The following is a 24834-nucleotide window of genomic DNA, read 5'->3' as shown; positions in this document are numbered from 1 at the left end:
GAGCTCTATCTGTGTAGAATTATATCATGGTAGGCACAAATATTGTCAGACCAGACATTTCTAACTTTTGCCTTTTAAGCTCTCACAGGAAGTTACACTAATCTGTGATTCAGTTTTATTATTTTGCTGCTGCCTTGGGAGCACAAAATCAAACATAATACTTAAAAGGTTTCCCTAGACATGTTTAAGGAGAAAGATTGTTATTTTTAAGCTGGGAATTTAACTGCATGCTTAACCAACTTCAGTGAAGCATCGATCATACTGGACAAGCAATTTTAAGAAATAAGATAGTTAAAAAAATTAATTCTGAAAATACTGCCAACAATTTCATGATATAGATATTTTTAATATTAAAAGTAAATTGTAAATGTGTCTTTATAAACAATATGCATAAAATAGATCTACTATACTAAGGTATCTCTAAATGCTGTTTCACAGTAATTTCTTAGGTATGCAAAGTTTTCCCTCAAAGAAATAGTGCAATCTGAAAAACATACATTATGTCAGCAGATTAGAACTACCATGGTCATTAATATAAGTCTTTATAGATTTCTTGTAGGAGTGGATGAAGACTCATATCTGTCTCCGTTTTCTTTATTATTTGCAACAGCTGCACATGTTCCGTTACAATCTGTCTGAGGTCTGTCATTTTCTGAAGCAACTTTGCAAACAGCTGTGATGATTCTGGATGATTCAGCTTTAGCTGGAGCTCCAAAGCTTGCAACAGATTGTCTTGTATATCTTCAATGGGCTTCACATTTAACAAACCTGGGCGATCTAGGAAAAAAATCTGGAGTTGTAAGTCTATGAAGAATATGGAAACATCAATCTCCTGTATTAATATCTTAAAGATTTCATAGTATATTAAGCACTTACATATGGCACTTCCTCAGAACTGTTTGATAATTTCTTAATGTATTTATTTGTAAGATTTTACTAGAATTTGCTCAAAGAAGTCTTAGAACTTGAATTAGAAACAGTTCAAGCATTTGTGTTGTGCAGATACCGACACAGGGTTATACAATACTACAATGCATTTTCCACAGTAAACTGGGAGTGTTTATGGAAAGGAAGAGTGAGATATAGCTGGGGGATAAACAGTCTGTATCAGGTAATTCACTTTTGGAAAATCAACATATACTCAGATGGATTTGTGTGTAGTTGCTACCATGAAAAATGTTGCCTGCTAAGGTGGATGCTAACCTATCAAAAAAAAAAAAAAAAAAAAGCAGTGCATAAATTCAACTTCTGCAGTCATACTAACTTGGGAGATTAAAAATCACAGGTTCAGTTCTTCTCCACACCCAAGCATCAGCTCATCAGCTTAGCCACAGATGCTTATGGCTGTGGAGGACTGATAGATGTGGCTGGGACAGAAAATGCCTTTTCTGGGCTCATGCCAACAGAGAGTTCTCCTCCACATGGAGGAATCTGGGATGGATGTTTTTACAACCAAAGTCAGCTCCTTGCACTGCCACAGCAGGATTATCTTTCACATATCTTATTCTTCAGCAAGAAGCAAAATCTTTCCTTTTTAACCATTGTTATCTTTCATAACAATTATAGCTCTTTTGTTATTTCTATCTATCCATCCCCAAATACTTTCTTGAGTGGTTGCAATTATTATTTAACATAATTTGTAACATTCATTTTCTAACTTGAGTTAATAGATTATTTAACTCTACAGTCATGAAAATTATTAAAGTTGCTTAACATTATTAAATCCTCACATATGACAATGACCACCAGTAATTTGCTACTGTTTATACTGGGTAACATATCCTGATCACCAGAATACTCCGTGAAAAAAGTCAATAATTTAAATAGCATTTGCTGTGCACCTATGAAATTATTTTGTAGGTTGATCAAGAAAATAGATAGCCTTAAATTACTTCCCTAAGGCAACATTTCCATTTCAGAAAGCACAAGAGATAAATCTATATTAAAAATTAAACAAATAGGTTGTTTTTTCCTGTGATCTTAGTAACCTTTCTGCGCATCCAGTGCTGCTAACTCAGCTTGGCTTGTGTTGTATACTAGAAAAAAAGGCCGAGAGAAAACAAAGCTCTTGATAAATACATTGGGGTTTTGCTTCACGGAGGAAAAAAATGCAGTGTAAACTAAAAGGCAAAGTTGGCATGAAAACAAAAGAGTATACACAAGCCATGAATACATTTAGGACACTCCTTAGGAAAGGACAGTTAACTCTCCGAGAGGTGAGGTTTGAGGGTAGGTTTTTCAGAAATAGGAATAAAGGCAATTTTGAATATTGAGCTTGATATTTGTTTGACAGTGGTTTTATGAAGTAACTGCTTTCTGTTGCAGGTGACTGGATGCAGTGACCCAATTGGCTACTCTTTCTATTTGGTGTTTCACGCTAATAAGTTGTGCTTGTCTTGCAGAGTTCATGTATTTATACCCTTCAACTGATAACACCATAAAATATGGTTCAGAAAGTCTGTAAGTAAGTATCTGCAAGCAGAAAATTGTCTCCAAACAAACAGCTTTTTAAAAATTTCCTTTGGCAATATTACCAAGTAATTTTAAAAAGATACTTAAGGAATTTTTGATAAATTTTAGATATTTATTTTTAGACTACCTAAATGCATTGCATGTGCTGCAAAATCTAGTTGCCTTCTTTATATCTTTCAGAAACTTCTCAAATATCAGTACTTCAAAGCTGTGAATAATTTTGGCATTGGGTTGCGATAGCTTTAAATTTTACTTCTGTATTGCAGATGAACTCTGAACTAGCTGGGTATGACTCAGTGTACAGTGATATAAAAAAAACCAAAAAGCACAATGACTGCGGCCTTGATTTCCTCTGAGATTAGTCTCTATTTGTTCCCTGCATCTTTTATGGTGAGAATTTTTAGGGTGTGAATTTTTCAGAAGTGAAATCCAACTCAAACATTGTGCTCCCCTGCACAAATTTGGAGTTGAGATGGCAAAACCAGGAGATCAGTACTGAGTCTGGAACTTACCAAGGAGCTCCCTGAATTTGGGTGCCCGAGGTCAAATGAAGTTCAGTGAGACCTAAGCACCTAAAATCCTTAAGCTCCTTTGAAAAACGCAGTCTAATGGTTTTATAATGACCTAGTGGAACTAGAGTCAGAAAAGATGACTATGACAAAAGCCTAGGAGATCATCAGATGTTATTTTTAAATACACTAATTCAAGAGGAAGGAAAATTCCCATTGAAGGCAAGAGAGATTTTTCATGAATGAGAACTTCAGAACATGGACATTAATTTTTGGGTGTTGACAGTTTGCTATACTTTCTCAGTAAAAGTTTCTCACAGAGGAAAATGCTGTTTCTGTTCCAAGAAATGTATCTTGCTCAGAAAAAAAAAAGGAAATAAGAGGCAAATCTTTAACACACAGGTATTATGGGATGATTCAAGTTGTTAAGGTGCTTTATTAAATATATATGCTCCACAGTCATTGGGTTACTGTACCAAAAGGTGTATTTTGTGCAGTAAGGAGCTCCAGAGAGATGTGGCTTGTAGAAAAAAGCAACAAAGGAAATGATTAAAAGTAAGCCTTGAGAAAAATTTAGATAGATAATAGGAAGAAACAGAAATGGGAATAAACTAGATGTGACAGTGTGGTGGGGCCTTTGAAGAGACTAACTAAGGCAGAATCACTGTTTGAAAACTCACAGAGAAAACTGCAAAGGGGACTGGTGAGGGAAGTGAAAGACAAAAGTGAATGAGTTGTAGCAGGACATCCTTATGATACAACAAAATTAGGTTACAGGAGGCCAAACGAAGGAGAGTTGAAATGATTAAAGTGAAAGATAACTAAAAGTGAATTGGACACCACTTTTAAACCACTCTGATACAGAAGACTGTTGATTGAAGTTTAGCTTTTTTTTAATATGCTATATGCAACCTGCCTTTTATCCATTCAGGCTATGCCAAGAAAGTACCACATTTCTCTTCTTATTATTACTTTTCTTTATGTTTTCCTTCATTGGCATATGGCTGTTTCATTCCATTTGAAAATTCTGCAGGAAGCTGTTCTAAGTACACAGTAACTGGGAAAGGCTAATAGCCCCTTAGTTTTGAGTGTCAACAGTATGACTTTGCGTAAATTGATGTTCTATGCTATCTCAGAGAAAAATATTTTGTTTGTTTATTTACTTACAGATTTGGATGCTTCTTTCATCTTCCTAACAATAATTACATTTTTTTTCCTGTTCCTCACATATGCAATTGCCATCTGCATACCTTTACCTGTACCTTTATATTTTAGTATCTTTGATTAAGTGCATTTGCATTTAAATACACATTCTGAAGTCTTAATATGTTTAAACAGGCAAAGATACGGCTGACTGAACAACTGTGCTACTTCTTTTGCTGAGACAGATATGACTCAGCAGTTTGAGGTTTTTCTTCTGAGAGTGTCACATGTATTGTAGCCACCAGAGTTTTGGTTCAAAGCCCACAGTGAATATCTGCAGTTCTTGGTCTGATTACGAAGCATTTCTTTGTTCTAACAGGTTTGCTAGAGCAGGATTTGTGTGGCAGTCAAATATGAACTATTTCTGGGTACTATTCAGTGATGAAACTTCGAATTTTGATGATCTCAGACTGTAGCAAAATTATTGACTATAGTGTTTTAACAAGCAGCAGTGATTCATGGCTCAAAATTTACTGTAAAGAACACCCTCAGAAAACAGAAAAACTGAAGGTAGCAACGTTTCTGAATTCAAATACTAGTTTGACTGCATGTTGACTAACAGAGCCTGGGTCTTTACAGGTATGCACTACCATGATTCCCAAACACCGCTATACCCTAAACACTGCAGAAGATAATATACAAAAGTTCAAGTCCATCCATGATACATAAACATGCTACAAAATTATCTTTTGAGCTTTTTGTTTATTTGACAACCAGCTGCTTGAGTGAGTTTGCTCTGTTTATAAATGTGGATTATCCCAATAAGGCTTGGACTATTATCTTTCCTGCCCAAACACAGACATCTAACTTGTTCTCCTTAAACCTTCTTATGATAGACTTAATTTTCAGCTCAGGTATGTACAATATTTTCAAAGATGCCTCAAGCTCTTTAACTTGTGTACTGTGGCACTCACTACTGGCTGAGGATAGGCCTCAGTGGTACAGAGGAATACAGCAGGGAAGAAGAACATCTCCTTGAAAAAAGTTTTCCAAACCCCATTTGACTGAAGTGGTTTTTTCAAAGTTACCATAAGTACAAGAATGTTGTAATGAGAGTTTGGCATTGCATTTGTTTTATAAAAACAAGGTACTACCAGACAGTCTCTCTGTCTCATCAGCATTAAATTCAGAATACTAGAATTCATTTGCTAGTTACAGTATTGTTTTAAAGCACAATATACCAACATTCAGGACAACTTCAGCTTTGTAATGAGTTCAGAGTAACATTTGGAATCATTGAGACAGAGTGGGGCTGCACTGAGCAGCTCACAAGCTGTAAAATGATTGACTGTTGAAGTGGGAGTACTTTCATTTTGTTGCTATTGCAGTTAATTTGTCAGCTTCTTATTGTTATATTGGCATTTTGCCTTTCTACATATAACGCAAAAGCAACTGTTTCGATATCAAAAGGCTGAACTGTTTCATAGGATTTGTGGTGAATTCCAAACACTAAACCATTAAAAGCTTTCTACATGTAATGTTCCAGCTGGAATTATCTTTCTCTTTCCCTTCTCTCTTTTTCATTTTAAGGCTGTGTAAGAGAGAGCACTCATGGAGCCAGCAGAACTAACAATTTCGCTAGGCAGTGGCAGATTCACTTAGAATTAGAGCATTTGGCTAGGATCTTTTTTTGTTTCACTAACTGGTTTTCTTTTAAGATATTTGTACACAGGATTTCTTGAAGTGACTTAAACATTACAGTATTCCTGCAGCTTGTGAAGTCCTTAAGATGATACGACTGTTTTTGAAATCCTGTTTTCAATGAAATCATCCTGCTTCAATATCCATATAGTTCTTACAGAAATCAAGTTTTGTAAGAACATAGCTCTTACAGAAACAAGAGCATCTGAGACATCTGAGAAATATGATTCAGCTCCATACCACATAAGATATTATAGTCCCACAAAATGCATACAGTCTGATATATATCATATCTGACTATAAATTCCACAATAAAAGCCACTCTAATTGGCAGCAAAGCTTAATTTTTTTCAAAATATAAACTCAGTTTTTACAAATAACTATCATGCTTTTTGGAAAAAAAAATATATATGAATAAAGATAGTGAGAGGTTTTTATCAAGAAATTAAAGGATTTTCCTAGAAAAGACTGATTCATATTTACATGGATTTGCTTCAGAGTTATTTGAGAACTATTAAAATTCAGTAGTTCTTTATGGATCTCTGTTTACAAATCATTCTTAAAATAGAGACTTGTTGATAAATCTGATTCAACACAGTAAATCTTTTTCTGTGGATCATTGTCCTCCTGAGATCTAAAAGGTAAAGATTAGGCACATTGTGGCTATTTCCTCTAATGCAAACGAAACATCACCGAAGCATAGCAGAGCCAGCTTTGCAGATTGCAAGTTTCCTTTTTTCGATTAGGAGTGGATTTTGAGAGGCCTGTTTCTTATCTGTCAAATTTCATTATATTAGAAAATGCAAAATATTGGCATGTTTTGTGTAGTGCCCTGATAGGCTTGTATAATTTCTATTCCCCCATCAAAGCCAACCAAAAATACACCAGTAAGGTAGTTTCCCTTCCTGAATTAATTCAGAGTCCTCGGGGATCATTGTGCTCAACTGTTTGCACAAGAGAATGCCTTCTGGGAACTGTACTTGTTTGAAGTGGATTCAGTTAGTGTAATAAACCTTATTGTGATACCGCATTTTTACTGAATGAAACACAATGCCAGAAATAATTGTATGTGATTTTAAATGAAGCTATATGTAACAATGCACTCTCAACAGAATATTTGTTTTTAGAACAATAGCATATGGTGTTGTGTTTGATTGTTTAAACATAATTTAGTAACAAAATACTGTGTGTTGCTCTGTGGAGGATCTGAATTCAGAGCATTCAGCACATTCCTCCGTTGATATCTGCAGTACCATTCTAAGCCAAAATACACACAAATCAGTAGGGTAAAATTTTCTTTGTGTGACATCGACAGTATTGGTCAAAGTAAGAGAGCTCCAATATGACCTGAAATGTATATCCAATATCTCAGATTCTCAGTGGAAAGATTGCTGAGTGAACTAAATCTGGGTAGCGGTCACTAATGCAAAAATAGAATAGCTACATCACCTCGGAATCAGGTAGAACATACTGACTGTCTTCAAAAAAGGGGAAAATTCAGTGTCTTTTTTTAGTGAAGAGTTAGCATGCATGTAGCCTGATACCTGGGTTTTCAGATTCATGCTTTGATCAAAGCATAATGCACAAAGATTAATACAAACAGAGCAGCTTAGGAAATCTGAACAGAGCAGACACAAAATGCCTTTTTATCTCAGGTGTTAGGAGACCATTGTTTTCCTGAGAAATGCATTCTTTTCCCCTCACTTTTAAAGGCAAACAAACCCTTGCATGAATGAAAACACAACAACAATAAAAACCACCATGACAATCCTGTAAGCCAAATGCCAGATATATTTTGAAATTTTTATGGAGTCAAAGCTATTTGTGTATGATTAGCAAGCCACACAATCTAATTGCAGGTTTAAAAAAACCCTCATGCAGAATTTTAACTTATAGAAGCTCTTGCCAGTGAAATTCCACCCTTCCTGTTATCAGAAAGACAACCCTGATTTTGTTTTCTAACTAAAAGAACTGCTGATTCAGCAGGCATTTCCAGCTCCATAATTAATATTAGGTTGCTTACATTTTCAGTTTCTGCCTGAAACTGAAAAAAGGGCAAACAACATCAAGAAAGCTGAAAATTAATAAAAAACTATGTGTAAATAAACCCAGTCCTGTCCTGTAGTGCTGAGCACTTTCCTGTTTAGACAGGAATTAAAAGTGTCAACTCTATTACATAAAATATCATATTAAATAAGAGAGCACTTACCTCCACTTAGTATAATGACAGCTATAAATATTGCCAGGTCACTGTCATCTAATTCTAGTGCATTGAACTTCACAGCAAACTCAAACTTGGGTTCCATAAAGTCACAAAAAGGTTTTCTCAGGCTCTTCAGAAACTCCCGTGTCATGAATCCTTGTCCATCAGATATAAGAACTCCATCTTTATTCATCAGAGAAGCCAGGAGAGTATATATGATCTCATGGACCCCATATTTCAGGAGAGTTACTTGATCATTCAGGTCAAGATTCACAAAACCTGGAATGTTCTTGGCAAATTCTGTAATCTCCTGCACTGCCTCCACTGATCGAAACTGGCATCGCTGGAAAATGCGAATTGCTACCTCTTTGTTCTCCTCCTGCAGCGGTGACACATGCTTGCACTTGATCTGATCTTCTCCCATCATTAAAGAGTTCATGTCATAAATAACAAATGGCTAAAAATAAAAGGAAAAGGCAGTTTACTTGCAAATGTCCTTTCTGTGAACATTTGACATCTGAGAAACTGAAGTAGCATTCAGAGGCATAACTCATCAGAAAACACTTAGAAATCTATGAGGAATACACCAAGGATAGTTGACCGGAAAGGGTTAAAGCTTCATAAACCTATTAAAGCAAATATCCTCACAATGTTAAAATGGTTTACAGAAAGGACAAGTAATTCTTAAGGACTTCTCACATTCTGTGAACACACATTCTAAAACCTGGACTTCGGCTGATACTTTTTTTGATATCTAGGGGGTAAGGAACACTATTATAAAATATCCATGATTTTTGCACACACCCCCCCCTTTTTTCTTTTTTTTTTTTACAGAATTCTGTAATACCAGAATCTGAAGTTTTCAATGCTTATTAACAAACGATTAAAAGGTTACTCCTTTAAACTTGAATTTTAATGGCTTTTATAAAACAGAATCTAGTAAGAGTACAGTGACATGTTTGCACTTCTGATTCTGATGATGTAACTTCTTTTTTGTCGAAAGACAGAGTATATTCACATTTTGATTACTTCAAATACTGTCATATTCTTTTCAAGTTCTCTCTTTCTAGAAAATACTGCAAGTCATATCAATTTATGGTATTGATTATCTGATAAATTTAACTTTTTGCTGCTAATTAATTTAAAAATAACCAAGTTAGGATACATTTAAACTGAAACAACTCGTTAGTGGGAAAGAAAACACAAATAACATGATACAAACTACAGCAGCACAATTCAGAACACAAGAATGAGTCTGACTGTGAAATAAACTCAACTGGAATAAATCAATTTTGAAAGCAGATTAGAAAAAGTAGTGCCAGGTAAACTTCCACTAGGATCTGGAAACAATTGTTTCAGAACATGCAGAAGACGCTCCTGATTTTAAAGGAGTGGTTAAGTGAGGACTTCTTGAATTTACCTGAAGAATCTTTCCCTTAGAGTGTAAATGACTAAATAGTTCATTGCTACACTGAACAAACACCTACTGATATTAATATGTTACCATACTTAATTAATTAATGAAAGTAAAATAAAAATACAAGGAATTATACACCAACAACTGGACTAGAAAATGCGTTTTTAAATTTAAGATTCTTTATAATTATGGATTCTAATGCCTTATTCATATGGGTGCTCACTCTCACAGCTTTATATCCACTATATGCTGCAGAACAGATTGAAAAATAACCCAAGCCTTCCTGTATGCAGTCAGCAGTCCTCTCCCACAGAGTCAGCTTCCGGAAACTCCTAAAATGCTATTCCTATTTGATTTAACCAGTTTTGAAGTCTATTCAGTGCTAAATCGTTAAAAAATTTTTGAAACTGAAAAGAGATCCTTTCTTTAGAGTCTGGTGATGCCTCCTGAAGAGGATATTGCCCACAGATGTTTATCACTACCCACCAGCTTGAGGTTACTGCTCCCATCTCCCATAGTTCCGCAGATGGAGATTGTGAAATTGTTTGGTCACCAGTTTCAAGCTAAATTGAACACAGAGCTCCTACCCGCTTTCACTAGGAAGAGAGGGAGGTATGAGAGCTGACAGTTTGTCTTCAACTGATACAGCTGCTTGAAAACAGAGGTCTATCTGTGAATGGAAATAATAGCATCTGCACAGGAAGATTTCAGCTTTCAAAATGGTTTAGTTAAATCAATATTCTGCTGCTTACAAGACCAATGAACTAGTGCTGTCACTATCACAGTAACCACAGGCAAACATTGCTCCAGACTGTGAGATTCAGTTACACAGAGTGTGAGCTATGACACTATTTTTCCATTTGCACTAGAATTTCAGTTTGAAACTGAAAAAATAAATACACCGCACTGAGAAAAGCCAGGAGGAGGAGGTATTCTTCAAGATGTAATGCTATTTTGGCAGCAGAATAAACATTTTATACATATCTGTACATATGTATATGCACACATATGCAAAACAGAGGAATAACAGGACTGTAGAGGAGGCTGTTAAAAATGCATGTTTTAGTACTTTTAGATCATTCCTTTCTTTTCTTTCTAGAAAATCTTATGTGGGAGCACCCAGTACAAGAAAAAGTCATCTGTTCTATGCATGTAAATGTGCTTTAGAAATACATGCACTATGCCACCAGCCTGCTGACATTAGAAGAAGAAAATCGAGAAACAGTTCAAAATAGCTAAAGAAGTTTTTAATATGAAGATTCAGATTAACTTTGAATAGAATCTTGTGTCAAATGAGCACTGTATATCCCAGAAGAGGATGGGTTAGTCATTTTAGTTTTGATGTACTCAGCATATCCGATTCAGTTAATGCAGATGATATAGCAATTAAAAAATAACATAAATTTAAACTATGCCCATAGTAAACAGTTTGGTGTTCCAGAGTACAAAGTCCATTACAGTTCAAATAGCATAAAAGTTGTAATAATTGAATACTGAGTATCACTCTTCCAGTGTTATTTTTTTAAAAAGACTTGAAAATTTGCAGCAATGAAAAGCTGAACTCTATGTCTATTGTTTTATTGCCATATTCTAATCTGGCAAAGTTCTAAAACTTCCAATAAAAGAGAACATTGTTGATGGCATACTGTATATTTACTGCATGAGTATTGCAATACCAAGTTGCATTAAGCCCAGATGCTTTTCAACAGCACAGCAGAGCAGCAAACCACACACCCGTTGATTTCTATGATAACTTCATAGAACCTTGCGGAACAAAAGTAGGATTTGTGGATGCACTTGGGACCTCAGAAACAAACTTCCCAGAGTTCTAAACACACATCCAGAAAAACGGAAGATGAGAGCACTGTAGGTAATGCTGACCAAACTTCTGTCACGTTCCAGAGTGTGCACTGTGGGCAGCTGCAGCAAAAGCAGCAGGCCTCCTGGTGACATTTTTAGGATGAAGAGGATTAAACAAGGTACATAATTACTAATATACACCCCACTTCTATTTTGTTTTCCAATGCAGGTACATAGTTGTTAAGAACACACTTAAACCCCCTAAATTGCTGTATTAATTCTTTTCCAGTAACTATGTTTCTGAGATAGAGAGGGAACTGCGGAAAGACTTGGAAAAAGCAATGACCCTCAAGTGGACTTAGCGTATCACCTTTCTGCAGAATAAATAAGTTATGCTGGTTCAAACTTTGTATACTCCATGATGAAAAGCTACTCAATTTGTGAGGGTCCACCATATCCAAAGTTTTAATGTGAGGGGTACAACCAAATCAGGGACAATATTTAAATTACGATTTTAACTGCCTTTAAAGAAAGCAAGCCTAAAATACCTCCAAATTCTTTCCTGTCTTAGAAATTGTGAAAGAAAAAAAATACAGTATCTATAGTAACCCTCACAATAAAATTTCTGCTGGTGATTCTAGAAAATAGATTAAATTAAGAGTTACAAGTTTTGGAAAATTATTTTGCTCTTTAGATACTAAAATACTGACAAAATTTAAACCCTACATAATTATCAGATCGTATTTATCCTGTCTCACAGATACAGAAGATCTTCATGTATTTCCAGTGAAGTTTCTAAGGCAATACAAAAATACAGACGTCTCTATTCCTTACTTTTCAAATATTTTCATGTACATTCTCCTAAAATTCAAATTGCACCATCACAGGATATTGATCTGATCGAAGATAACCCAGTTAAATGCAGGAAGTCATCAGTGCATAATAAGAATAAGCATCATAGTTAAGGCTATGATGGTGTTGGTACTGGGAATCATTTGACATATTCCTTTGGGTACAGCTAGTACTCATAATATGCTATGATATGGATGCTTGAATAGTATAGCAACCAATTCCTGACAGATAGATAGCCATCTTAAACAGATAGTGTGGAAGATAACCTTTGGTGAAGGAGAAGGAAAATGGGAAGAGTGGACCAGAGAATACAAAAAGGTTAAGATGACCTTCAAATTCTTGTACTGGTTTCAAGTATTTTATTAGGTGAACTTGGAGTTTTTTCAAATAATGTTTACTTATGCTATCTGAAAACATTTCCTGTGTCTCAGACACAGCTTGAAATATGTAACTACCACAGCAGTTGTGTTTTTTGTTTTTTTTTTTTAGAAGATGTGTTGTCAATGTGGTAAATAATTTACTTAAAAGAAAGTAAAAAAAAAAACAACAGAGGGAACTAACTGATTTGTCTGTCGTCTTTCCTGTCAAGATCGCCCTCGCCTTGGCTTTGGTCAGAGGGAAGGACTTTATGTATGAGTCATACAAATGCTTGGCAAGTGCTCGTAGATCCGCAGATTCAGGGTTTAACTGGTCGATGTCGCTGGAAATCTCTGCCAAGAGCTTCTCCTTCTCTGCTTGTGGCATTCGCCCAAACCTGATGGCTGAAGAAGATGACAAGTGATTACTATAGCTATAGTTGTACCTAAAAAAGCATAATTGAATAGCTTTTTATATCTCATTTTGTTAGGAGCTCTTGAAGTTTTTATTAAAGCAGTACTTAGGCAAGTAAGAAAAAGACAATTTTCTCCAGTAATATAGGGAAAACAGCTGAAGTGCTTTAAAGAAATGTAAACAAACAAATCTCAAAGAGGAAATAATCTATGTGCTCAAACAGTACGAACACAATATCTTGCTTGGAAATGCAAAACTATTGCCAGCTCACCTGACAGAGCTGGTGAAAACCACTGATTCTACCTCCCATCTAAATAAAATGTAAAGAATCTTTAAGATATTAAAATTCTTTTGGCTTAGGGTAGGAACCACCTTTCCACTTTGCATTGTTTTGGGCAAATCACCATATGGTTCTCAGATTCTCCATTTGTTTAGAAACAAAACACTCACATGCCTTGCAGAAATAAATTCCTAGATAGTTCAACAGAACTTAACATAGCAAGTGCTATAAAATGTTACCAAAAGAATTAAGGAATAAGAAAGAAGGTTCAGGGAATAAAAAAGACAGAAAAGGCTGAGTTCTTCACGGTAACTTTATGTGCATGCAGTGTTGATAGAAGAGGAGATGATTCTGCCTAGTCATATGATCTCACACTTGCTCCGTACCAACACAAGGCGGGCTGTAAACCTCCTATTTTGACACCTATGTACGTACTATCCAAGACACTATTTATTCATATGGGGACTGACTTGGAAAATATTTCAAATGAGACATCAAGATCAAGACTGATTTACCATCATATTTCAGTAAACAGAATTTATTTTATTTTACAGAAACAAAACAGAAAAGCATCAAAACAAAAAAACAGAAGGAAATAGAAATATGAGAAATATTTTTTTCAGCAGTTAGTGTCTTCTCAGGATAAAGTAAAAGTGCTGTAAGATCATACATATGAAAGATTATATTAGAGATATTTATTTTGGAAACAACCAGCCACTTTCCTTTTATGAGTTTACTTTCAGTGTGCTGATGGACAAAAATGCTGCTTTTTTAAAGAATAAATAATTGTGCCAGAAAACATACCCCCCCCCCCATTTGTTAGTTATTGATCAGTTCTCTTGTTTCACGCCTGTTGAAACAAGGTTGTTTATTTTTACAACTGTAATACATTTCTTTTTCTGCAACAGTCTCTGAATGATGCATGCTGGGTATTTCATATTTGCTTGGGTGTTCTTAGAGTTAACATGTCAGAATAAAAATCATCATGAAAGGAAACCTGGTTCAATAGATAGAAATTCTATTTCATGCCCCCGATAATGTCTGCTGCTTATAATTTTTTCATATGGGAAATTTTGAATAATTGCCAACTGATATTTGTTTTAAATCACATATATCATGGCATATGTATGTTTTTTTCTTTCCCATGGGAAACACTAAGTATTTTTAATCAGCTACTGACAATAGCTCCCAAGGATACATCACTGCCCTCCTTTCTTCCGAGAGAAAAACTTTTAAAGAAAAATTAACTTCATATTCATTTATGTGGCAGGTATAATGGCTCAAAGACTCTAACACCATTCTGTAAAGAACTAATGTGAATGGATGAACATATGGTAATGGCAGGGATGTATAAAAACGGATATCAAACAAAGGGAGAGTTCATGTTTGCACTTAGTGTAACCTAAATAAAAAGATGAAAAAAATCAGCATAACTACAAAGGAATTATATCAGCCACACATGCTTCCATGAACACTGTGTATCAAGACCATTCTGGTATTTTCATTTTGCAGTTAAAATGGATCCTCTCAGTATTAAAAACACTTATTTGTAGTTAACACAAGGTTTTTTAAAAAATATGCGTGGATGTTGATAACATTAAACCCATGATTCTAATATCTGCATTTTAGACATTATTGAAGATGTAAAATGAATGAAGTATGAGTATTTAATGAAATAAATAGAGTGAAAACTCACTGAGAATCTTATATAGCATCTGCAGATTTTTTTTTTTCCTGATTGGAAAGGACTGATTGAATGGAAAGAATCAAACTGTTGTCAACATAATAAAGCTAAAATATATTCTTACATACATATTGTAAGAAGTTGTGACAGGGACAGCATGTATAACTAAAATGTGGGGCCAAGAAGGTGATAAAATAGTAATATAGCTAATAAAAGTCCATGTTCAACAGTGCAGCTACACATTATTTAAATTCATATTTTCATTAAAAGCTATTATGTTCTTCATTAAATATTATTTCAGATTTAATATTAATTTAACATTAAATTTGTGACATTTATAGGATTATGATTTACGATTAATTTGTCTACTTTTCAAATGCACATTTTGCAATAGCTTCATCAATGGGAAAAAATACTGTGATACTTTAATGCTTCTGATTGGGTTCTTGCCAACAAATTCAACTCCTCCTCGCCACCTGTTTTTGAGAAGAATTTGCAAACTGAAGACCTAAGTGAAGTCTAGCAAGACTTCTCAGACTATTACAGTAAACCTTTTAATCTGGAAAGAAAGCAAAGCAAATATTAGCCTGCTAATACAAAGAGGAGATCATAGTTGCCCATGTCTATAACAGGTTGATCACTTCCAGAAATACATGGAGTGCAATTTATTATGACCTGAAGACTTCTTAACACATAGTGAGAAGTACTTAGGGACTCTAAGGAACGAGTCCTTTGAGAGTTTTCACAATCATCTCAGGAGCTAGGTCCTTTGGGCCAGAAAAATGTTTTGTTATGATAAACCCTATTTGTAAACTGTTTTGATATTTTATATGGAATACATGTATAACATTATATATAATACCTTTAAAATATATTTACAATAATTTATGCATTCTTAACAGCCTGATGTGAATTCTACAAGCTCATTCTGCAAGCGTACTAACGCTAAGTATTATGGAAACGGAGCTTGACAGATCAGATCAGATTCCTGGTTTCCTTTTTAAAAAAAAAATCATTTAAAATTCCTTCTGTGTAAATGAAAAAGGAAAAAAAAACCTCACAACAACAGAAGAAATAAGTACTACTGCCAAAGGTAACATTGAATTATATGATAATGAAGTCTGTTAAAATACCGAGATTACCTTGAAAGAAAATTAGCCTATACGTTGTTATGTGGTAGACTAGGTTATAAGCATTAACTCTTATTCTTGAATGCTTGCATGCTACATTCAGAATTGCCTTAGATATAACAAATAAAGCTTACTCATAGCACAGAAAGCTACTACATCAATGTCAAATCAGTCCAAACTGCCCATGGTTATCAAAGAATGCACTGACTGATTACCTAAACAAAGGGGTGTAATGTGAGGTTATCTCTTACTGGCCTAAAACACCCATCCTTGGTTTAACCACCCACTGGAGTGGGATTGCCAGCTATCAGATCACAATCAGCAAACATCTCAATTCAGCAAAACAGCCGCTAATATTGGCAGAGTTCGCATTTAGCAGATAGGACCAAGTCTTCTTCTAAATACGTGAATTGACTTCACTAAGAATGAATATGAGATCTTACTGGGTTTTGGCCTCTATAAATCCTTAGGGTGTATCTCGTTGCCTGCCATCATAATATCAGACTTTTACATTAAATAATTTGGCGATAATGAAATCCCTCAGGAATCTCATAATACTTTCTTGTGTTTAGTGTGTGAAAACTGTGCTTGGGCTAAAGTTCATTATGCATCTCTATTATTTGCATGGACTGTACATTTATTAGTGGTCTATCATTTCTACAAGTGTTTGTTTCTAAATGTGTGGGTTTAGGATGGATTAATAGCAGTGGGTATTTCCTGATCCACTTTCAAACACCGTCCCTGTTTCATGAAAATATGTGTCCTGGAAGATTTCTAATGTAATTCATGAATTATGAGAATAAAGTTTGCCAAACATAAGGTGAATCAGGACCCTAAAATATATTTTAAATATAACAATTCATTAACAACATAAAGTTAGAGAGTTGTGAATCAAACATTCCTATCTTATAAATTGATAGGCAAAAGGATAGTTTTAATTTTTTTTTTTAATGTTTAGAATATATTGTAAAATATTATATTAGTTGCAGCATATTCTGTTCAATGTTTATTAGCATTGCTGGCAAAATTTGGGGCAAAATTAAATTTTGTGTTAGTAGCCTAGTAGTTTCCTTTTGGAGAAGTCACTGTCATTTTCAGGGGACTGAGACAGAAGTCAAGGAGAGGTCAGGCACCAGGAGGTTTACAGAAGGAATTTGGAAAGTGGGATTTGGGGTGAGAGGACAAGTAGGAGGGATTGATGATTACTTACAGAGGTTAGGGTGGAAAAAGGAGAGTTCACAGGATGGATAAGATTGCGTAGCATTTTTCATGGCTGAGGAAAATTTCAAGGACAGGTGGCATGATCTTCTCCCTTTTCTGCTTCTCTCTTCACCTCCCTCCTGTGACCCTGGTCTCATCCTTTATTTCCCTGCATCACTTATCCTCCTTGCTACTCTATTTTCTCTCTCCTCCATCTACTCTCACAGCAGGCCTAGTTTCCTTATCTCCAGGGAGTCTGGAAAGTGGGGATAAAGGCAGGATCTTTAGGGCAGGAAGGGCAGTGACAAGCCAGGCAGCCTGTATAAGGGATCCGGAAATATGGCTCACTGTAAGAGGGGTTCAGATGGCAATTTCTTTCACAGTAGTAGAAGATTGTACAAGTTTGGACATACTCCTGCAGCTGGAACTTATGATCTCCTTCTCTTTCCTTTGGTAGTTATTTATTTACTGCATTTATTATATTCTCCAAATGTCGGTGATATAAAATCAATAGTGAAGTAAGACTCTGCATGCTGCATTATATTCTTTGCCTTTCTGTGGAAAACCTTGAATATTCATCCTTATGCCACATTTTATGGCTTGGAGATGTCACTACAGTTGCTTATAGGCTATTCTGTATAGCACTCTACTCTTCTGATTGTCTAGATTATGGATTTTTTTTTTTTTTTAGCAAAGATGAGTCCCCAAATAGACTATAAACACAGTTTCTTATGCTAGAAAACAGAAGATAGAGCCACGATGGATACTGGAGACATGTGCCCAGACTGAGGAATTCACTGCTCCCAGAACTGATATAAAGATGTACTGCCATGTGTCCTTTTTTTCCCATTACAGTAGTTGGTTTTATATAAATAGAACTTTTCATAGAAGAGAAAAAAATTAATGAATTTTCTAAAATAGAAGAACCAAGCTTCTGCTTAGTGGTACTTCAGAATACAATCTGAGCAATTAAGGGTTAAGCATAGAGCAGCACTGTGGCTAGAGAAGGAAAGGAAAACAATATTCAAAGCATGAGAACACTACTGTCTTTCTTAACCTTCAGTCAAGTGGTATGTAGCATTTATACGTGAAAAAATGTGGCTGTAGCTGCTAAGTGTCTCCTTGTATTCCCTGTTTTTTCAGTGCCCTTTTAATTTTGCAATAATATATCTATGCAAAGATGGTCATAGATTGGAAGCCTCAGGCTCAAATAATCCACATTCTGATTTAAGTATTTAAAATTCAGATAATTTCATTACTCAAATTAAAGTTCATCAACTTTAGTCTGTAGATGTAACATAAAATGTGTCTGTGTCATTGACAACATCCAGTGTTGCATTTCTGCGTGCTTCTTTATATAGGCCTGTGTCTTCAAAGGCAAAATTCAGTTCTTTTTTATAAATTGTTTGTTTATAAATGATGGAGGAATGAGGGTGTTGTTTCATGCAAAGTAACATAACCAGAGCAGGCAAAAAAAGGCAAATTTAAAAGGCAATACTTGAGTATAACGCTACTAACTCACTGTTAGGTGAAATGGTGAGAGCAAATGAAAGCATTCCTTCAAGCCCTGGGACAAATGGCTTTGCGCTTTCCCCCACCTCTCTGTGCCTCCCCTGACTCCCATAACCATGTCCCCTGCTGGTGCCACAGCTTCTGCCTTGGCAGTGACTGAAGAGGAAAAAATGGCAGATGAATTGTTAATTTTAAAAATATTTCTTGGGCCTTTATCTGGCTTACTAAGCCAGAGAGAATGGTCTTCCCCTTCTTGATAGAACTGCACATGGTTCCCATTGACATAATTGGGAGCTGTGTTGCTAGGTTATGAGAGAATTTGGCATGCACCTTGAAAATAATAATAATAAACCCTCCTGAATTATTATAAAAATACCCACAGTAGCATTTCAAAATTAGATTTATTTTTAAGTGTTACTGTTGCATCCCAGGAACTTAAAAACTGTATTTTCTGTTAGCAAAACATTTCCCGTACCAATTTACATTCACTGCATGCACTAACTTTGCAAACCACGGTTAAGCTTTCCTCTTGGGGACAGTACATTCATTTTTTTATATTGAAAATAATGAAAGTTCTAAAAAAAACCGCAGAGAAATTATTTTCCCAGTCATGTTTGCAATTCTTTACCCTTAGAATTACATAAGTCTCTATGTTATGACATCTAATTCTTGGGTTTACTCAACTTTGCCAAAGCAAGGCAGCAAAGAATCTTCATTATGTTTTTCTGTCCAAACATTCGTAAGTATTTCCACATTAATTGATATGTTAATTTTAAAGTTCAGAGGGACTTTTTTTGAAATTCTGTGCAAGAGAGGAGTATCATGATATGCTTAATCCTATGTGCTCACCTACTGTAAAGAAGGCAACCACAGAACCACACACAATTGCAAACACCTTTGCAATCTAAAACTACAACATATCCAAAATGGAAACGCTGCAGACAGGAGGGGACATTCGCCTCTGGATGGTGGAGAGGACGGACAGTACGTATCACACAGGAAGCACAGCTATACACACACTATATGATGAGAGGCTGACAGCTAAATGGGCATGCTAAGAAACACGACACTCCTACTTACCACACATTGGAATCTATGCCCAGATGTGAGTGTCCTAGGAAGGAGGAGGACATGTTTTTTTAAAACAGTACAGGGTCTGGCCCATTCATTTAAAGTATGTCGTATTCTAGTATGAGGAAGTGTTAACTTAGTGGTACTAACAGTCCTCGGTAAGTGTCCTATGCATCAAATTCAAGTTGTTATTATTCACAAAGTTTCAGTAAATTTTCTAGTCCATTTTTCTTAATGAAATTAAGTTTTTCACTTACAGGAAAGGGATACTGACCTACAGCATGCAAAAGAGTCTTGTCAGAAAATCAGGCAATGAACTGAAAAATAACAATTACACTAGGAATATGTTCAGGAAGAACAACCAACAGAGTGATGAGCAAGAATGATGGAGAGTAAACCCAACTCATATGTTATATTACATATTATATCAGTAAGAGCAGAACGCTACCTGTCTGATCTTTATATTGAAAGTAATCTCCAGTCATATATATAGTCTCCCAAACTCAGCGGCAATCTCTCTGATACATATTTCTAAACTGCATAGTGTAAAGAAACGGAAGTCTGGGGATGTTAAAGCAGCATATTCAGTAATCATAGTAATATTTCATGTTATTTTTTCAGACAAAACATTATTGTTTTAAAATATGTTATGTGCACTCACCATTATGGGACATTCCAACAGCGAGGCATTTCTGAAATCTGCAGTATTGACATTTATTTCTGCTTTTCTTATGGATGCGGCAGTTAAGATCACACCTGTCATAAATTAGCTTTAATCTGATTGTTCTCCGAAAAAAGCCCTGGAGTAAACATAAATGCATGTAAAAGGACGCAAGAAACTGCTAGTGTCATTGTCTCACTTCTCTATACACACAAAGCACCTTTCTGTATACACACTGATTCTAACTTTGTTTTATATAGATCTCCTCAGGAAGCAAGGCTCATGCGATCGTAATGTCTGCTTATCAGTGTGCTCCTGTTCCAATCTTATTAGCCATTTTCAACCTAGTTGGATAGAGGGGTAAAAAATCTCAAATAGCTGGGGAAGCTTATGGAAACCAATGGGGTTTAAAGGACAGTAGGGACCTAACTTGGGATCTCCACAGATGTGCTGTGAGGAATGCTATGCCAAAGGAAGTGAATTGTTCCACTGCTTGTGGGACAATTTGTTATAAAGTAAGCATGACATTTTCAAAATTTATAGCTCACTACCAATGTAGGAAATATTTTAGAAATCATAACAAACCAAAAATTCTGCCAAAAGCAGTTTGATCTCAAGTAAATAAAAAAGGTTTTTTTTTTAAAAAAATGTGGGTTATCTGGTTTTTAAAATTTTATTTCCCGATTTTTTTTATTCTATTTCAAATATTTCTTTTCCTTTTTGAGCCCGAGTGCTTAAAGAGACTTTAGATTCTTTTACCTATTCTACTTCTTTGGTTTTGCACAGTGCTGAACTAATTTTGCAATATTTATTTCTGGGTTCTATTTTCTAAGTTGTCTTTTTTCCTAGTTTACCTGCATCGTTTGGATATTGCAAGTTTGCAAAGTACATTGGCACATGAAAAATCAAAAAACCTGGGTGCCAAACTCATGGAAATTTTTGCACAGAAGTCTAACGAAGTCTTAAAAAGAGAGAAAATGTTATGATAACTCACAATTCTGTCTTTTTACAGTTTGAAGATGCTTTCTCAGATCACTCATAATCAATTAATAAAGTTTATCCAAATTTATTATCATTTGTTCCTTGTAACAATTTTTCCTCACAGCAAATAGTAACAATTAAAGCACAATGCCAACATGCCAACCATGTTATATAATACACTGTAATTTAAGTCACCACCAGCATACTTACTGCTGTATGCATGTTCCCATCGTAATTCAGTGCTACAAACTTTAAGTTCTGCATTGGGTCTTTCCTGTTAGTTATTTTCCTCAAGATACTGAAAATATGGGAATTTCACTTTAAATTCTTTGATATTTTTGTTTGAACTCAATGAATTTTCATTAATTTCTTTCTCTGGCACTTCTTTTCTCATTCTTGAGGATGGTCAATTTTTACACCATTCATTTGTCCTTTATGTGATACAAACACTAAGTATCATTGACATAAAAAAAAGCTGGTGGAGTTTTAAAGCAGAAAGCCACGTTCTTTAATACCATTAGACTTTTTGGTAGTTACCTATAAATGTGTAAACTGGGTAAAGAAACTCTAATCAATCAGAATAACAGAGTCTGAATTTTAAATTGCTCAGAGTATTGAGCTTTGGAGTTGGGCAGGAGTCTGCTTTTGCTGCATTCTATGAATTCAGATTCTGCAAGTGAACTCCAAGACAGCAGAAATTAAATATAATTGCATAACTGATGAAAGAAGAAGAAATGCACAAAAAATTCAAATAGATTAGTAACATAAATAATAAAAAAAGCACATTATGTCTAAAAAAAAACCCTCCCACTTATTTGGACATAAAGTATATACAGTATATGCGAACAATTAACTCAAAGACCTAAACTTTTTTAAGAAAGCACAGATCTTTGACTTTACCAAGTGATTATTCAGATGAAAATAGTATCAAATGTTACTTTAGAAAAAATACATTTGTGGCAACTTACTTTACAGCCCTCACATGCATGCACGCCATAATGAAATCCGGAGGCCCTGTCCCCACACACACGGCATTCAATAGCCATAATGGAGTTGGCAGACTCCTCATGAGGTTTATTGTACAACTGAACTTTTTCTGAAAAGTAGGGTGGGGAAGGAGGCTCCATTTTGATTGCACCTGGGTACAGAGAAGATTTAAATTATGAACTCAAAGTATAATTAAATATATAGAAGAAGCATCAAGGAATAGTCACAAGCAATCACAGTAAACAGCCAGATTCATAGGTCTGCTTCATAGGACAAAATGAGTAGTAAACAAGGGATGTAAAGGGATGCAAGCTGTAAGCACCTATTTCACAGGCAGTATACAGGCTAAAAAACTTTGAGGATGCAGATTCTGATGTAGTAAGTGCATTATACATTCAGTTTTCAGCTCTGTAGTGTGGAATGATTTGAAGATAGGGATATTAAAAATTTGCGTATGGAGACTTTATACTTGAAAGGCCTTACTTTTCTCAGTATCTAATCTGGTTGCATTACTTTACGGTCTTCAGAACTACTGCAGGGAGATGGACTGGAATTTCTAATCTAGTCTGAAAAAAATATCAAAGTCTTTAATAAACCTATAATTGAATAATGTATTATTGGATAATATAATATCGGCTATTTAAAGATATCTCTCCTGGGGAACACTGTTCAACTTTGGATGTGGTTCAGAGATACATTTTCTCTGCTGAAAATTTCTAATTAAGAGAGAAAATTGTAATATTGAGCAAGCTCAAACAACCAAATATGATCTCTTTATATCATAGGTCATAGGAGAAAGCTGTGACATTTGACACTATAACATTACATCAGATCATGTTTCAGGAGTGACATAACAGACATAGTACTACAACAATGTGAATGTTCTTCTTTTCCAGACTGGCTAGACAATATAAACTAGAAAGTTTTCTTTCCTATATAAACTAGGAAAAAAAAGAAAAGTGGAAAATTATCTAAGTAAAAACAAAGAGGATTTATCTCATCTGAACTCTACTGCACTCTCTAGATTGTTATTAAAGTGTTACGGGCATTTCTAATTAAACAAAAGGAAAATAAATTATTAGCTGGAAGGATGTCTTTTCATTTATTCCATAAGAAACCCAGAGGTACACAGCCCTTGCTTCACTGTACAACCAAAATTAAATACCACAATTTACCTAGCAAGAATTCCCTGAAAGATTACTACAAACAAAAGTGATGTCAGATCTGAGTAGGCTAAGCAGATCTTTTAAAAATGTTCCAGGCCCAGCAACCTCACATTCCTACTTCGACCAGGAATGCTGTAACAACTTTTAGGAATAGGTTGCTTCTTTTTTTAAAAGAAGAGTTCCGTGTGAAATTTTTTACTGTAGCTAGCAAAAAAGCAGCATTTTTCATAGTATATAAGTAATACTAGCCCATGAAGTTCCGAGGTTATACCCACATTAGGAACACTGTGACTCAATGCTGTGATTCAGATGTAGCCAATATTTCTACTTCATCAGTTTCTTAGGCCATTTGGAATTTAAAAGCTACACATACTAATAATTAATGTGCTACGTATGCTGGGGCATTTTTTAACATCCAGGGTATTTATTCTGCATTGTATGCACAGACCTTCAAAAGACAATTTACACACAAGATACATGAATAAGAGACTGGAGGTTTCAGAAGCAAATGGTGGGGTTCAGGTGTCTAATAAAAAGCTTTTCATGTTATTTTAGATACTTTAATAAGATATCTTGCCTCATCCCCAGCTGCTGCTCTGGAAGGGTGAAGGTCTGCTATATGTATTCTATCTTTTTTCTCTGACCTGCAAGAATATCTTGTGGACATCTCTGATGACACAGGATACCAGCATTCAGGCATCTGAATACTTCTAAATCCTTTTGCTGATAGTACACTTTCCAGAGAATGCAGCAAATGTGAACATGAAGGAAATACTTAAAAAATGGGAATCGTACTTTGGCAATCCTGGAGCTTGATATCATATTTGTAATCAATGTTTGTCTGATCAGTTCTTGCAAGAGGAATATCTTCATAGTGCGGTGAAGAAATGCTTGAAAAATCAACAGTGGTAAATGGCTTTATGTCAAAGGAATGTGTATGATCATCCATTGCAGACAGATCCACTGGACTAATTCCAAAATTAATGGGCCAAAACGGCATTTCTGTATCAACCATTGTAATCCCTGAAAACAAAACAAATAAAAGAATCAGACATTTTAAAAGAAGCTAGTTATCTCTCTAATGAGTTTGGGCCCAAGCTGAGGTCCATTTGTCTCATGCCCAAAGGGCTGAGATGCAAACTCACAATCAGGTGTAGGTTTTGGGGAATGTTTAGGCCACATCTATCATTTGGCTTGAGTTTGTCACCATATGATGCATTAGGCTGTATAGCAACATTGCATGGCAAATACTGGGCAGATAACCCAGTTTTGAGGTTCTTAGGAAGTCTCCGAC

At 35.2% G+C, this 24834-nt stretch overlaps 1 protein-coding gene across 1 annotated transcript; it reads right to left on the bottom strand.

Annotated features, from left to right (window-relative positions):
• Positions 1-529: 529 nt before the first annotated feature.
• On the bottom strand, positions 530-24567 carry PPARG (peroxisome proliferator activated receptor gamma). The gene is made up of 6 exons (XM_009950616.2): positions 24336-24567; positions 22356-22525; positions 20407-20545; positions 12659-12858; positions 8035-8485; positions 530-777 (listed from the first exon to the last, which is right to left on the bottom strand). Exons 1-6 carry the CDS (start codon positions 24553-24555, stop codon positions 530-532), a joined length of 1428 nt encoding a protein of 475 aa, XP_009948918.1. The 5' UTR covers positions 24556-24567.
• Positions 24568-24834: the final 267 nt, after the last annotated feature.

This window comes from Leptosomus discolor, chromosome 9 (assembly GCF_034619465.1).
Source record: "Leptosomus discolor isolate bLepDis1 chromosome 9, bLepDis1.hap2, whole genome shotgun sequence".
NCBI classification, from domain to species: Eukaryota; Metazoa; Chordata; class Aves; order Leptosomiformes; family Leptosomidae; genus Leptosomus; species Leptosomus discolor.
Note: the sequence above shows the minus strand (reverse complement) of the source record. Positions and strands in the feature narration are given on the sequence as shown.

Excerpts from the sequence above, each read along its gene's own strand:
- PPARG (XM_009950616.2), bottom strand. The coding sequence starts at position 24,555 with ATGGTTGATACAGAAATGCCGTTTTGGCCCATTAATTTTGGAATTAGT. Across the intron at positions 12,859-20,406 it reads TGTTGGAATGTCCCATAATG|CCATCAGGTTTGGGCGAATG; the intron begins GTGAGTGCACAT and ends CATCTTCTTCAG. Across the intron at positions 778-8,034 it reads TGTCATTATACTAAGTGGAG|ATCGCCCAGGTTTGTTAAAT; the intron begins GTAAGTGCTCTC and ends TTTTTTTCCTAG.